We start from the raw sequence: 17801 nt of genomic DNA on the forward strand, positions 1-17801 counted from the left end.
TCAAGTTACAGACGAATACAAAGACATTCTATGCGTTAAGACTGCACAAGCGCATAGTTTGATTAAGTTACAATCGCCGAGCAGCTGCAGCAACATTACTGCTGCAACGTTGACGCGCGATGTCACTGTCAATTGATGTAGTTGCTGCATTGCTGTTGCGACTAGAACGATCTGTCACTCATTTTATTAAAGAGATGACAGGGACATCGCTCGCATCAACGCTAGTAGTCGAGTAAAGAAGACATTCGGATGGCAACTCCGGCTGCATTGCGACAATATGCGGACGCTATCACTGTTAATTTCCTTAATAAAATGAATGCCGGTTTGAACGTTAAAGTCGCGGCAGTAGTGCGGCAGCGAACGTCACTCATTTTATCCAAGAATTGACAGATATAGCGCCCGCGTCAACGCCGCAGCAGTAATGTCGCAACAGTAATGCAGCTGCAGTTGCCGATGGTCAACTTTACGTTGCAACTAAATGTAACCTATATTGTAAAAGTATGATACTCGCTGCACTCAACAATATTAAATTTAAAACTTTGTTTAGTGCATAGGATTCAGCAAAATATTCCGAATTTGCCGTTGAGGCTGTTTTGAACAAAATTAATTACTTTCCGAAGCTATTACCTGAGTGTAGTGCGGCACAAAACTTGTTACTTTGCAAAATCAATCTTGAAGGCGACTATTCGACGCAAACCAAAGTCTTATGCCGATGTAGGTGTTGCTGCGTTGTTCTCGCTCGGCTTAAATGGTTATGGTATAGTTCTAATAATTCATGTGTTAAAAATTACTTTTTATTTCAGGGATATACATTCTCATAAAAAATTTCACGAATCGCAAAGAAAATTCAAAGTGCTGATAGTGTACCTACTCTGTTCTTTTCTTGTGAATGTCACTTTTAAATTAAGTACCTATACGTAATGTATGTAACATGACCTGGGGCCCATTTCTCGAACGGTATTAGTCTAATTTTATTAGTGTGTTGCCATGGTAACCCATACGATTTGACAGTTCGTAATATTTAGTCTAATACCGTTCGAGAAATGGGCCCCTTATAGTGTACAGTTAGGGATTGCAAACGGATCCGGCCGGATTTTGCCACAATCCGGCCGGATCCGGCCGGACCGGATCCGGTTAGGTATAAGGATATGAAAGTTAATTAAATTACATATTTTTCAAGTTTTATGCGTTATACGAGGAAAAAAGTGTCATATCATGTCAATCTCAAATAAAATTTAAAATCTAAGTCATTTATTAATTTTATTATATGTAAATTCACATGCATTCTGCTCAAATTTACGTTTACAATAAAATTTGATTAGATTCCAAAGCCTGTTAATGGGATAATTATGGGATGGGAATTGGAACTTTTTGTAAGGACAAGTTTTCGTAACTGTTCTAGGATGGAATTATTTGTAACGCTGACATCCATTCTAGTAACTAAACATATTTTACTTTTAATCAAAATTATATGAAATGCGCTCCAATATTATCTTGCTTTCATTTATTATCCGTGGAAATAGTTTTATAGCCTAAATTACAAATAAAGAAATAATTCATGAATAAATATTTGGGGACAATCTTATACAGATCGACCTACTCGTAGCCCCAAACCAAGCAAAGCTTGTACACGTATAGTATATTGATAAATACATGCTTATTGTATACATAGAAAACACCCATGACTCGGGAACAAATATCTGTGTTCATCACACAAATAAATACCCTTACCGGGATTCAAACCCAGGACCATCGGCTTCATAGGCAGAGTCACTGAATGGTCACTAGTCACACTAGTGTCACTACCCACTAGGCCAGACCGGTCGTTACAAATGCCTTCCATGACATATCGTCATCCTTTAATTTGTACTTATAAGTATTTAAGTAATCGTCGTATCGTGCCATTCGTGCCACCCACATGAAAGAAGAGGAAATCCTCTTCTGTTCTCAATCATCATCATATTAAATAACTTCTTATTTTACTAAATCTTGACTTTTTCATTCGTTCTTTATTCTGTTCAACTTCTTTCTTCCATCCGTCGCCTTTATCTCACCTAAAACGCACAGTGGGTGCTGTGTGCGCTCTTTTTTTCTATTTTCTCGGATCCGGTCCGGATCCGGTGATTTTAACCGGATCCGGTAGCTCCTAAAAAGTGCCGGATCCGGCCGGATTACCGGATCCGCCGGACCGGATTGCAATCCCTATGTACAGTACATGACTGGAAATCTGACACATACGACTGACGACTGAATTATTGTTTAATAATGAGGTATATTTTTGGCGTTTATATCAAGCAATGTTTAGGAACACTTCAGTACCATAATTTATGTGACACGCAGATAAATGACCAAGTATGTAGTATTAAGAAAATAAGTACCTATGCTTACAAAATGTATTTTCTGCGTCCATTTTTCAAGTGCTCCGTCCATATATTTAGCGGAACGGCGTGAAACTAAGTGCGCTAAGAATCTTACATTAATGTGTTGCGGAGTGCTAACATAATTTCATTAAAGTATATACCTAATTATTGTGATTTATTCTGCGGTATTCGTAATATTGTCGTAATAATAAAGCTTAATTAAAACCAAAATATTATTTTGCTAATCCGCGAAAAGATAACGTGCTAGTCAATCAGTGCTAACCCGTTATACTTACTTGCGTATTTTTACATGCAATTAATATTCCCACCCTCCCACCGCAAAAATAAATACGCAAATAAATATAACAAACCACCACCAAAAGAATAAACCTCGACACGTGTTTCGCCTCTCTACGAGGCATCCTCAGGAGTTGTTGACGGTCTGACGCCCGGCAACGGACGGACGGACGGTTTCCGTTGCCGGGCGTCAGACCGTCAACAATTAGCAAAATAATATTTTGGTTTTAATTAGTATGGATTTCCGCAAAGTAACGCCTGATTCTATTCACTATAATAAAGCTTGTTTAAAGCGAACGTAAATAATGTTAACTGCCTTCTTCTAATTCAATATTCGTGTTAAAACATGAAATAAAGGCGTGCTGTACATTTTATGTGCAATATTTATAATAATGGCTAGAATTATTATAAAACGTTCATGATTTTTGCACAATACTGAATGATACTACTTATACCGACGACGTCGACGTCTCGACGTCGAATGATGGGCCCTATACTTCAAGTTTTTTGGCTAGGCCTAATTTAAGAAATAATTAAATTAAGAATATATTTCTTACTTAAACTTAAATGTTACATTTCTTAGTAAATTAATACGTGACTGTTACTCCATATTTAAAATTAACTGACATAGGGACTATCGTTCGACGCCAGAGGAGGAAGTGATTATTGAATGGAATATATGATTAAAAAATGATGAATGTAATAAGAAGATAATTGTCGCAATTGAAAAATTATGGAAACATTCCATTTCTGACCGCAGCTCCACTACCGTTCATTTTACTATGGAAATTGACAATAACACCGACGCCCGACGCGTTCAGTACCAGTAGTGCATGCAGCTGCGGTCAGAAATGGAATGTTACCATTATTGTTATTGAAATGCTTGGTTCATTATAGGTAGGTATACACAATCGTTGAATGAAATCCTAGTTAAGCAGGTATACGTATTAGTAGTTACTCTTACTGGGTTAACGAGAGGTTAACAATCTCAAAATTACATGCATAATTAACATAAATGGTGGAGTGTGAGTTCCGTTCAACTTGTACAGGATGCGTAAGTTTTTTACACACAGTTGTATAGTAGAATATATATGAAAAGTCGCAATTCTTCAAACAGAGTGTACGCTGGCAGAACATTATCTGTACCAAATGTTTAAGGCTAGGTATTACAATTTTTATTAGGTATGTGGAGGACCATTCGAATTTAAAAAAAATCTTAGATTTATTACTCCCCCTGCATCTCGCTCGCACCAATATAAAATGAAATCAAATTGACATCAGTTTGTTACTTTGAATCGGTCCCTCGGAACAGAACCCTAAAGTTAGACCCAACTCGTTAGTTTTGAAATAAAACAGAACCTATTATAAATATGCAAATGTACTAATGTCAAGTTATGAAACAACACATCGCCATTAAATCCTAGCATATTAGCATTTTCACATCATTAATCAGAGCGAAAATGTTGTATATTTCGTGAAATTCCAGTATGTTTGCGTACACCTACTTAGTTTGGCAAATAAAATTAATGGAACCCGCGTCGTGATGATATAAATACATTAATTACAATTACATATGTACGTACTAATTTTTAAATACACTGTACACATTTGTACACACAGCTTCTTTGACAGCTTTGACGGCCTCCGTAGCCTAGTCGGTAGTGACCCTGCCTACAAAGTTGGAGGTCCCGGGTTCGAATTTATTTGTGTGTTCATCACAAATATTTGTTCCTGAGTTATGGATGTTTTCTATGTATACTGGGCGCCCAGTAATTAATGGATAACCTTCTAACCACCGACGGGGCACCTTAGGCTGGTCCAGTAAATGCGCTTATTGGTCTAGTAAAGGTCGTGGTTTTCAAGATATATATAATCGAACTTTCTTCTTTTTTAATAGCCTAATACCTAACATCAATCACCATCTAGGCCATATATTTATTTGTAAAGATGTAAATAGCATGTGTTATACCATTTTAGAATCAGTATTAGTAATATAATATTTAAAACTGTCGCGTTTTGAACACATATTAGGTAAGTCACATTTATAAATAGACGGGTCTATCGCGAATTTATTTTATTACCTTTCTTTACCGACGTTTCGAAAGGTTAAATCTATAAATGTGAGTTAATATCAGTATTAGTAGTAAATTAAACTATGATTTTGTCGACAGTACTACAACCTCGGCGAGCCCTCCGTCCACCGCAAGGCGGACCCGGGCTGCCAGCTCAGCGTTTCCACAGCGGTCACCTTCGGCATCGACACCAATTTCCTGGTGGCCATCTTAGTCTGCATCGCCATCTTAGTCAGTGAGTATTCGTCTGGTTTATTGTTCAATACGTTAAAGCTTTTATTATCATTTGAACCGCAAAATTAATGGGAGTAGTGGTATTAAATATGTAGCTTAAGTAAAAGTATATTTTTCACATCGCCTATTGACACACCTATTCCTAGTCACGTGGTAGCAAACTTATTTGTCACAGATATAAAGGAAGACAGAATGTCAGCGAATATTTAATAATGTTTCTCTGTAACTAATTTTCTATAAAATTGTTCAAGTTAATAATTAACTCCAGCAATAATATTTATTCCTCTCATAGTCATGAAATACCGCGTGAATCGCACCAGGTTAAACAACAAGAAAAGTAATTTATTTTAACAAGCCGAAGTGAAAATAAATCAACTGCTTGCTTTCTTATTTTAAAACGAGCAAATTCGCTTTAAAGGAGGTTACTATTCTTTAACCATTTCTCTGTTATTAAGTAGTGAGAAATATATTTTATTTGTGGATAAGGTGCAAACAAAAGTACCGATCTAGGTATATTTGTAAAACTATTTATTTACACTTACAAAATACAACACGCATACAAATATTACTCTCGGAACTGCGGTGTAGATCATGACTTTCATAAGTGTTGTGTGCCTGAAACATAAAGATATTCATGTTCTAGTAAAGCAAATAATTATTCTTTTTTTTTCTTTCGCAGTCCTACTACTAGCAGTGGTCGTCCACCGGCGCCGAGCGGACGCCTGGGCCGAAAAGGAACTGGACGACATCAGGGAAAACATCATCGCGTACGAAGACGAGGGTGGCGGCGAGGGAGACGCAGGTTACGACCTCCACGTGCTCAGGCAGATGTATGATGGGCCGCCGCCGGATCAGGATGGCACGTTTATGAACGCACCAGGTAAATTTAACTAACTAACTAATAACTATCTGGATTGAAAAATAAAATATTAACAAGGAGAAACTCCGAGAAAAGGGGTGCTTGATACAACCTCGATATGCTGAGGCAGATGTAACATGGGCTATTAATAGTTCAGGCATGCGAGTGTCCACTATTTTACAAGTCTTATGTATTTTAGTTGACGCCTTGATAAGGAACTAGGTATTGCCGATGACTTTGATTTGTTAATAACTTTACCCTCGAATGCGTTGAAAAAAAAACTGGAAACCTTACTATATGTTGGCGGAGACGTACTCGTATCTAGAGGATATCGATGCCTTTTAAAATTTACCGGAACGTTGAATACCAAGATTAAAGTTTTCACATTAAGATGCGATTTAGAATATAATGTAACATTTAAAGAGTTTACTGGAACTGAATACAGCTTCACTGACGGTCCTGACTAAGAAGCAAGGCCTCTTTATTAATTAAGTATAGTTACTGTCACACCTGCTAGACCGCAAATAAATTACACGAACTACTATGTAAAACTTATCCGCTAAGCCAACATGCTTTTCAAATTCAACTTATTAAACCAAAAGTACTACCAAGCTTCGACAATCCTCTTAGTGCTATTCTAAATATGTCACGTCACTCAAAACCAGTTTTTGCGCGCTCTATTTACGACTTCGCTTAAGCCCTAACTTAACCCCGTGGCTCAAACTTTAAGTGGGTTAAGAACCATCAATCAGATTTACTCGGATTACCTGCAAGATTTAAGAATGAAAAAATATACGCCGGGCTGGCCGGCCCCGCTGTTATTTCTTAATTAAAACTTTTAGCCGGGAAAGATTAACTTTACCTTCCTGTCAGAGTTAAAACAACTATTACGACATACCAAGTTAACAGAATAAAGTAGTAATTTAATGAGTGTTTCTAGAAATCACAAAGGTTCTCGCTTTTAACGGAATACGCTGAAAGTTAAAGTAGTATTAGCAGTAACTTAAGTGTTCTCTGCGGGATTATTATTCTAATTTCAATGGTCTTGACTTGACTCCTATCAAAGCTGTAATATATCACTTATTTTTGCTTTTTCTTCTAGCTCCGCTTTGTAAACATTGGTTCTAGATTAAAATGCGCGGCCTTTGAAGGATTTTCGTTTGTAGGCTGTGTGTGTCTAAAATTCGGTGTTATTTTGTTTCGTCGACAAACATAGCGTTTAAATGTGTAAATTAACGGACGGAAGGAGCAACTAAAATAACTGTAAACTTGACTTTACAACTGGAACAAATTAAATCTACTAAAATACAAATAAAACTACTATGTAAATTATAAACTGAAACATAATTATGTCGTTAACGAAGAGGGAAAATAAAAAGTGATCAAACCTGTGTTCAGGGCTGGGGTGGAGGCGTCTTTTGTATTCACCGCAAAGACCATAACAGAGTATAATGTATATGCAATCTTGCAAAGTCTCAAGAGTAAGATTAGAGTCTCAGGTTATTTTGGTTATTGAGTATTTGTGTAAATTTGCGATTAGAATCTAACTCTAAAGACCTGGTTTTTGTAAGGGAATCATCATCATCTCAGCCATAAGACGTCCACTGCTGAACATAGGCCTCCCCCTTGGACCTCCATACGTGCCGGTTGGAAGCGACCCGCATCCAGCGTCTTCCGACCTTAACAAGGTCGTCTGTCCATCTTGTGGGTGGACGTCCTACGCTGCGCTTGCTAGTCCGTGGTCTCCACTCGAGCACTTTTCGACCCCTTCGGCCATCTTCTCTGCGTGCAATGTGGCCTGCCCATTGCCACTTCAGCTTGCTAATCCGGTGGGCTATGTCGGTGACTTTAGTTCGTCTACGGATCTCCTCATTTCTGATTCGATCACGTAGAGAAACTCCGAGCATAGCCCTCTCCATAGCTCGTTGAGCGACTTTGAGTTTTGAGATGAGGCCGATAGTGAAAGACCACGTTTCGGAGCCGTAAGTCAGGGAATGAATACTAATGTTAAATTTCCCCCACAGGTGTAGTAGGCGCAACGCCCGACATCTCCGGTTTCCTGGACGACAAGAAGTCCCTTTTGGACCGCGACCCCGACATCAACCCGTACGACGACGTGCGACACTACGCGTACGAGGGAGACGGCAACACTAGCGGCTCGCTCTCCTCGCTCGCCAGCTGTGAGTTACATTTTATACCTTACATTTTAACTCAATAGGGTATTATACTGTATTTAAAATAAATTATTTTACACCATGCATGAAATAAAGCACCAGATAATTATTAGAAAAACACAGATAGGAGTTATTTTTAAACACAAGTTCTATTTAATAAATCGGATAGAAATATAAAAAGTAGGTGAGTTTACCGTGACGTCACGATGTAATGTTTCATATAAATTCCATAGTAGCAAATCGTTTTGACAGTTGTTAAAAAGTAACTGATTTGACTAGTAGGAAAATACCCTATTAAAATCTAAATAATAATAATAAATTAAGAGTTTTGTTTGTAAACTTCTTTAATATTTGTGTGGGTTTAAGTTTTTTTTATACAAGGTATACAGGGATGGTTGAAAAGGGACGCTATTTTGTTCAGTACTTCTTATAAAGTTAAGACGCGATATTTGTCTTGGTAACATTTGATAACGTTTTCAAATTTAAAGGTACCTATATTCATTTGTTGGTTAAGGTGGCTGCCAGTGGCGATGACCAAGGTACCTATGAACAGTGTTGTCCAAAATTGAAAGAGCATTTTAAATTATTTTATGATTGTGATTACTTATTTTGAACGAAGAGTCCCAACTTGGTGGAGACGCTGGGATCTGGCGAATTAATAACTAATGATATAATTGTTTAAATAAAACATATATTTCCAACAGGTACGGACGACGGTGACCTAAAATTCAACTATCTATCAACGTTCGGCCCTCGGTTCCGAAAATTAGCCGACATGTACGGCGAGTCTGACGACGAGCGCGCGCCGCACGAGGAGTCATGGTGCTAGCACCACGCCTGGCTCGTGTAGCCACCAAAATCCACCCTTATATGACTCTTACACAAGGCCCAAAGCCCTGTGAGTGAATAGACCAAGCTTTGAGATGCCTTATCGCTTCACGGCGTTTGATTTCGACACCGTAGCCTGTGTTCCAAGTGAAATGTAAGTGTTTGGACCCACCGTTGGAATAAGTTCCCTGTTAAGAGCAGAAAATCGATCTATAGGTAATTAAGAAGCCTGTGATAATTAATGCGATTTATTTTACAGCACAGGAACTAAAGAGTTCCGTTATGAGTAAAGCTATGACTTTAAGGTTAGCTATTATTACGCCATTTTGTGAGTTATATTTTTTTACTTCTGTGTAAAGGTTTTATACGTCTTCCATTCATTTCTGAGCTAAACTTAATTCTTCTTAAATTTCTCTTAATTCTCAGTTTGCCGATATTAAATCCTATATATATGAAAACGCGGTCCGAAGTTATTATTATACTCGGAATATCACAACAACTGGAAAATTTAATATGAAAAAAACCTGATAGCTCAGAAATAAATTGAATTGTATTGAACCTACCAACTTAATATCCCATGTTGAACCTTCGCGTAACATCACTTAAGAATATATAAAAAAAACATGTGACATGTTAAATATGTTTTTAAGAAAATGACTGATTTGTAAAGTTGTTTAGGCATCGTTGTAGATACGCCTAAATTATTTCTTGTAGGTATGGTAATTTTATATAAATTAAACTTAAGTACGTACAGATTGGTTAAGAGAGCGTTTCTTTTGTTTTTTGCCATTTTTATTTATTATTGTGTCCTTTTTTGCCACTTTTGTGTTATTTCTACTAATAATCACGAGCTCTTTCGATCCTAATGGGATAAAAAAATGTCCCAGAGTTTTTTTTCCTATTGTGTTACCAAATCCCCATATACTTTTTATGGCGGTAACAAATTTACGGACAATTTTAGGACACATTTTTCTCCTATATGGATGAAAAGGGCTCGCGATCCTGACTAGAAATAACACAAAAGTGGCAAAAAAGGTCACAATATATAAACATGGCAAAAATAAAAGAAACACTGAAGAGTAAGTAATTTTAGTGTTTGTAAGTACTGCCGTATGTTCAATTGTTCATTACTTTTGTATGATTGTAAATTATTGTATTGAAGAAAGAACATTCTTGTGACTGGCAGTATTTAGGCCATTGCAGCTGATTAAGTATGAATTTAAAGTTAAGTGCCATTTTTTCACTTTTTGTATTTAGACATGATTTTTGACCACTAAACTTGACATTTATTATTTTAAAAGTGACATTTTTCTGTTTGTGAACTTTTTGTACTCGGTGTTACGGCCTAAATGAAGGACAAGTTACTTTTTAATAAAGGACAAGAGCAATTTATTGCAGTTTCTTTCTCTCTCCGCTTACCTATGATTTGTATTGTTTGACAGAGAAAGGGAATGCAGTAATGTTAAAGAAAACTTGTCGGTGTGAAAATGTCATAAGTGGTATCATTGTAAACCATGGTTAAGGACTAGTCTGTATTTCATGATCAACCAAGAAAATAATCATTTATAATATATACGTTTATGACATCGTTAGTATATGTACATATAAACTATATTTCGAAGTCATTATGTCAAGATTGCTGTAACTTAAGTCTACATTAAACTGATTTATAATTATTATCTCGAAGGTTAGACTTGCTATACCTAATTATCAATGCAATTGGATTATCTTCAATAAATATAGGTACCTACAGTAACAGAATACCTACCTGCAGTTTTAAGAACACCACAATATTTTTCAATATCATGGGATACATACTAGACCTTAACTAGTAAAATTCCTTGGTATGGAGTGCGTCCATTTGTGTTAGTGTTAAGTTTCTTTTTATATTCTTTATACTATGACGTAATTTTATTTCATTGAAGGCAAACTTGTTTTTTGTCAATTATTTATACAATTTGTTTGTAACATAAACGTCCAGTTTTCTATGTGGTGCATTTGAATAAAGAAATAAGAATTTATTTTGGTTTTATCGTTAAATTACCTGTAACGTCCTAATTGTTTTTCGTTTAGAAATATTTAAAAATCCTTTTTATTAAGCGTACGTTTTCACACAAATGTCTTAATGGTCCAAAGCCTTATTTGTTCACTACTTAGTTCGGTAGGTATTAGAGAAATTTAACAGCGAATATTAGCCGCCAACTTTGATGAGAAACATTTGATTGTAACTAGTAATGACACAATCATTGAACAAGATATAATTTTGCCATTTCTAATGTGGTTCTGCATCTCTTCTATTCTAAGTATGGAAAGAGGTGCAAACACCAATAATTATTTGTACAAATGTGACCAAGTGAATCATTGGCCGTTCGGGGCCTAATTTAACGCTTAATAAACAAGGATTTTTATAAACCTTAATTTCGACCTATTGAAATAACCTAGTGATATGAATTCTACATAAGTCTACGTGTAAATAATGTACATTAAATATGCCCATAATATTGAATGTTCCGTGATTATCCTTAACTTTTATATGGCTAAATATAGGCAAATATACAAGGTGTCTTAAAATTATGCATATCAACGAATATAGGCGAGTGTAAGGGTAATACTCGGTACTACTGTAACTTCTTTCTTTTTAGTTTGTTTTCAAATAGGTAGATACATTTGCTGATTTGATTTGATCGTCAACTCGATGTGATTTTGTTTTTTACGCTAACGCAATTATTATCCCTAATGGGAAGGGTAATCATGTGTTAAATAATGGTAGTTCTAGTCGAGTATGAGGGGTGTCCGTATGTACCACGATTCATAATATTTTTTTCCACTGTTCTTTAGTTTTCCGCATAATGTTTGCACACTGCGCACTGAATGTTTTGGACCTATTGATAATAAAATTGTTACTTACCCCCACACGTTTTTAACATTTATCAAAATTTTAACATTAATCACATCTTTACTTCTGTCGCACATTAATTAGTTCTAGTAATGTTTTTATTTTTATATATTAAAGGCCTAAACTTAACTTAAATTTTATATTCATTTTAATTATCTCCAGTAAATAATTTACCGTTTTGTCGGCAGTTCAGTGGGTTATTTTAAATTACAACACAAATGATGTTAACTTAATTTTACAAATTTAATGCTTATTTCTCATTTAGTTGGAATTAATAAAATATATAAACGCAATAAACTAATGCGCTCAAAGTAGACAGCTGCTCGCAAAATATAAAAATCCTACTCGGCATTTTGTGACCTTTTTAGTCAGACTTTAGTAACAGATGCCTTTGACTTATGAAAACAACCTAGTTATTTATCCCCTGCTAGAGTTATGAGTTATGATTATAAATAAGGTGAGCTAGTAACAAAAAAATGTTTATTATTTTTAAGCGTGTATAAAAATACAGGTCCAACAAAAAAGCTTCTCGGTCATATAGGTAAACATAAATATACATTTTAATGTAAATCTTAGAAAAAAAACACTAAAAGTCTAAATAATCCCTGATATTTCAATTGACCCATGACAAAAAACGTTAACTTAATTTTATTTATCATTAAAATTGCGCTCATACTCGAAAAAGCATCAAACAAAGTTAATATAATAATCTGCGAATATTATTGCTCTTCAACAATGTACAAATTTGTTACGTCGACATCCGTTAGTATTATTTAATTTGTTCAATAATTCAGATATCGCGTAGATTTAAGCAAATAAATAGATATCTATTTCCTACATTCCATTACGATGGCAAACATCGCATGAGGTTGGTTGTTGGCGTATTTACTAATAATTTTATTGGATCAATTATTCGTACTTAGAATAAAAGTCGCGGGTGATCATTTTTTATACCTTATTTTATAAAAAAAGAATGATCACCCTCGAACAGAATAACACACTGCCATTGTTATTTAAAATAAACATGTCATGTTTAATCCCATGACGGTTTTTTATTGTCAAAAGTTACCTCTTGACTTATTTTTATTTCCACGTAGGTACATGGGATTAAATAGTGACTTATTGGTAATTTTAACTCTACTGTAAGTGAGTGAAGTCCGTGTGTTTGTACGTGTAAGAATTTATATACATATAGTAAACTATGGCGATTTTGATGTGATGCTCTGTTTTCTATCAATAATTATAAAGTACGTGTTATAGTGCAATAATTTGTACATAATTATTGCTAACAGAATGAGCGGGACTTTTTCTGGTCACTTTTTCACTGTCACGTCAAACTTATTTGAACTTTGTTGTCATAGTGTACTATAACACTTTTTTCTAGTATTTTTTTTTTAATTGGTTATTGCAGTTTAGTTAGGTGACCAGAAATGTGTGTTTATTTTGTCAAATGACAAAGTGTAGTGAGTGAAAAGAACGCCTAAAGAAATGATTGTAGTAAAAGAAAGTCTATTGTAGAGAGTTAGGGGAGGCCGACTGATCGATTGTCATATTACATTGAATAAGTTTAGTTGTTAAGAACCTAATATTTTTAAATTGTTTATATAGAAATAAAAATATTCAATTGAGCATTGAAATAAAGTGACTACATTGAGTATATATGTCTTTTTTTTACAACCACTTCATTAATATAAAAAAGTACAATAAAATCTATTCTGACATAGAAACTTAGGAACAGTTTAAGAAAATAAGTCATAAGGAGCAAAATTCTAATCTGCGAACAGGATGCATCACACAAAAATAATATTAATATACCAAAAGAGACGATGGCAGTTGGAGGATCCGAAAGAATGTCGAAATAGGACATCTGATAGCCGAGCCGAATATAATAGGTGAGACCAAAGCGCATGGTCTTCGCTGGCTTGGCCACCTCGAAAGGATGGGTGAAGATCGGGTAGCCAAAAGGGCCTACTTGGGTCGTCCACTGACGCCGTCCTGTTGGTCATCCTAAATACCGTTGGGCAGATAGAGTGGAGGCAGCCGGCCTAGCCAAGGTTACAATCGCCATCGCTTCGACAACGAAAAGCATTATGTCTCTCTATCACTCTTCCATATTAGTGTGACAGTATATCAGTATATTAACATCAGATTTCTAAAATCTGAACAGAAGAGTCGTGGAATGTAGGTATGGGGTTCATTGCCTTCCACGACTGTTCTCTTTCCGCACAGACTACCATACCAATACCATACCATAAGTTATTATATCAAAAAAATTTTAGGCTACCTACTGCTTTTCAATCTGTGATCTACATTATACGAAATCTAAATGGCATCAGCATTCACCTTTTGTACTGCAAACTATTCTAGTAAACAAAATATTTCATTGTTGGTATTCAAAACAAAAACATTCAACTAATGAATTGTTTTATAAACATGTGACCCAAATACCAAAATATTTACGAGTTTTACCTATGTATTTTCAACTTTTGCTTATTAATCCGTGGTTTCGGCACTTAAAATTCGGTTTACATTTTCATTGCTGTCAACGAACCCGTTATGAGATTGTTGAAATGTTGTCTCGATTCTCCAACAATTTATATTAACAAACTTTGAGATCAATGCCTCCCTAGTCCCTCCGCTGGCAGGTATTTTGACGCGCACATAATATCATAATATCAGGTAAAATTTTGTTAGGTAAGTCTTTTGTGGATAGGTATGTTTATCAGCAACCGCTACATGGTAAGTATAAAGCTTTAAATATTGTTTTGTAGCCCCTCTAAAAACATGTAGGCGCGAAGGGTATTCGTTCCATAGAAAAAAATAATCTCGCGCCTTTTTCTACTGACAAAGTAGTTTGTATATGTATGTAGGTAGGTACAAGGACAAACTATAAGTAGCTTTACTTAAAGGAGAGTAGTAAATTGCCAGCCAATTAGTCGAAGAAGATTATCCGACGAGTGAATAATTTATATGCCTAATCCGCATGTACCGTTTATCATGTGGTTTCCTTACAAGGGTGCCTAATTCTCAAATATTTGGCTAAATGGCATCGAAAACGCATTGACTACGAGCGTTTGCTCCATTTGAAGAGACAACAACATGTGCAAGCACGACTTAAGTAATAACATATAATAATAGATCGAACGCACTTTTCATGTTGTAATTTTCATGAAATTTGGCTAAAACGAGTTTCGTGTATTCATAAAGTTTTCATATTCGGACAAAAGAAGGCTCAGACGCTCACCCTCTGCTGTTGAGATGGAGATTATTGGAGATGTTGGGTCTACCGCTACAATATTTCTATCTTCACCCTAGTTGATTGGCAGTCCATAACAACTGTGAGTCTCTCCAAAAATTTCTGACTCGCGCAGCTAAACTGGCGGCCTAGCCAAGGTGACAATCGCTTGCGCCTCGCCATCGAATCGCTTTGTGTCTCTCTATCACTCTTCCATATTAGTGTGACAGAGACAGTTGTGTTTCGTTCGCTACGTAGCGTTAGCGATTGGCATGTTGTCTTCGGGGCCTGGAATCAACTGTCGCCCGCGGTATTTCCGGACCGATGCTACCTTCAAATCTTCAAAAAAAGAGCGCACTCCTATCTTAAAGGCCGGCAACGCACTTGCAACCCTTATGGTGTTACAAGTGTCCATGGGCAATGGTTATTGCTTACTATCGAACGACTTGTCAGAAGAAGCAAAATGTATGTGATTTGCGAGGGCAAGGCGATTTTCAGGGTGAACTACAAGTATTAGGCAGTATCGAGTTGATATTGTATTTTATAATTTTGGTTTCTGAATATGTGTACAGTATGTCGGATAACTATGCTACTGGATAATTATATCGGAAGCCTTCTGTTAATTAAGTAGATCTAACGATGAATTAATTATTTTGACGAAATTTGTCGGGGTTTGTTTTCGTGATTAGTTTGCAGTAGTGGATATAAATAAATAAATAAATAAATAAAAATCATTTATTGCAGATCAATGATCCATATGATGTTAGTAACAATTTTGACTTAATAACTAAGTTAGTCGGTACAGAAAATATACAAAAAATATACAACACGACAAATTGGCCCGCGATTGGTCGCGGCCTCATCCTATTTGGCCCTGCCGATGGCCACTTCGACCCAGTATTTAGTTATAGGGCAGTCAAGGCTCTCCGACAATACTTTGAGGAGGCCGCTGCCACGCTCTCGCCTGAGTAGTGATCCCACACGCTTGCGTCTGATTGCGAAAAAGTCGTCCGTTCGCACTTCTGCAAACATGCTGGACGCACTACAGTGCTTCGGCAGCCGCAACAGCATCCTCAAAATATTGTTATATTGGACTCTCAGTGCATTGTATGCCCTCTGTGTAAAACCTACCCACAGACTGCAAGTGTAGAACGTCTGACAGTAGGCTTTGAAAAGCGTCAATTTGACTTGTTCATTACACCTTGCAAATCTGCGGACAAGCATATTACCACGCACCGCCATCGCCCTTCTCTCCCTCTCTATATCCAGGTCATCCTTTAGGTCTTCTGTAAGGATATGCCCCAGGTATTTGAACCTCTCAACTCTCTTCAAGGGCACGCCGCACAGCATGATCCTAGGTATTGTTGTAGGGTTGTATTTACTGGCTTTGAAGAGTACAAACTCGCTCTTGCTTGTGTTATATCTAAGACCATGCTGCTCAGCATACCCCTCACACATCGAAATGAGTTGCCGTAACGAGTCGCTCGACGGACCCAGCAATACCATGTCGTCTGCATAACTGATGTTGTTAAAACACGTTTTATCTATATGACATCCGACATGTGCATTGCTGAGTCCCTCAATCAACTCATTCACATAGAGGTTGAACAGCACGGGAGATGTTAGTCCACCCTGACGTACCCCACATTTTAAACTATACTCGTCCGAGTCCTCATCTGCCCATCTCACGCAATTGACCTGGCTGCTGTACCAGTACTTTAATAAATCGACGCACTCACTCGGTATACCCGTTTTCTCTAGCTTGTCCCACAGTACGTCGTACACAACCAGGTCAAATGCTTTCGACAGATCCAGAAAACACGCATATATGGGTGTGTTCCTGTCTTTATCGTACCTGATAGCCCTCTTAACACACAATATTGCAGTCTCTGTGGACAATCCTGGCCTGAACCCGAATTGTGCATCGTGCAGCTTAATATACTTACAAAGTTGCTCGTTAAGAAGGCTATCAAGCACTTTAGCCAGAACAGTTGCTAGAGAGATGGGCCGGTAATTTCCCAGATCCGACAAATCCCCCGTTCTGTTCTTTACCAGCGGCACCACCACTGTCCTAGTGAGCTTCCTAGGGAGATAAGCGTGTCTTAAGCACATTGTGTAAAACATCGCCAGCACCCGCGGCAAGTGTACTCCCGCATACTTGAGATGCTCTATGCTGAGCCCGTCATGACCCGGTGATTTACCCCTCTGCATGTTTTTGATCACAGTGTCAACTTGCTTCGCAGTGAAACTAAGGGTACTCTCACCCATAACGGCCTCAGCACACCGCACCTCTTTTGTAGGTTTATGCAGGATTGGGTCTACAGAAAACACACGTCTGAAACTATTCGCGATGTCCTTCTTGTCGCTAACTCCCCCCGCACTCACAGGGACACTAGGTCTCACATTAAGTTTGTTTGTGCTTTTCCAGAAGGCCTTAAAGTCATTTGCAGCCCGTTTGGTGGCAAGAATATCGGATATAAATAGGTAATATTTACTATTTCTTGTCAGATAAGTAAGCTACAAGGCTACAATTCTGTGTAAAATTTCTATACGAAAAACTTGTAGCAAATTTTATCAGCATTCAGTTCGTCTTTAAGTAGTCATGTCGCTAAGACGCAAAGTTTCCAAGATATAATTGAAAAACCGGAAAATGGGACCTTCTTATCCCCCTCTCCCCTCTGGCATAGGGGCTACGGCCGGGGACTTTTGATATGTTCACCTCCTAACCAGTCCAAACAAAGTTACGGAGTCAAAAATTGTGTTTTATATAATACGCTAGCATTTCCCTCTACAACTTTCTTGAGCATTCGTTTGCGTTGCGTTTTGTATGGGGTTTTGAGTTTCCA

General features: G+C 37.0%; 1 protein-coding gene across 6 annotated transcripts in view; it reads left to right on the forward strand.

The window, feature by feature from the left end:
- The window catches only part of LOC134806861 (DE-cadherin), a 402744-nt gene extending 389367 nt beyond the window's left edge, over positions 1–13377 (forward strand). For all 6 annotated transcript variants that reach the window (XM_063780280.1, XM_063780271.1, XM_063780293.1 and 3 more), the window contains 4 exons: positions 4829–4964; positions 5643–5843; positions 7847–8002; positions 8701–13377. In XM_063780280.1, coding sequence (XP_063636350.1) covers positions 4829–4964; positions 5643–5843; positions 7847–8002; positions 8701–8825 — 618 coding nt within the window. In that variant the 3' untranslated portion in view covers positions 8826–13377. The remainder of the gene's footprint in view (positions 1–4828; positions 4965–5642; positions 5844–7846; positions 8003–8700) is intronic.
- The last annotated feature ends 4424 nt before the right edge of the window (positions 13378–17801 follow it).

Source organism: Cydia splendana, chromosome 1, assembly GCF_910591565.1.
Source record: "Cydia splendana chromosome 1, ilCydSple1.2, whole genome shotgun sequence".
NCBI lineage: Eukaryota > Metazoa > Arthropoda > Insecta > Lepidoptera > Tortricidae > Cydia > Cydia splendana.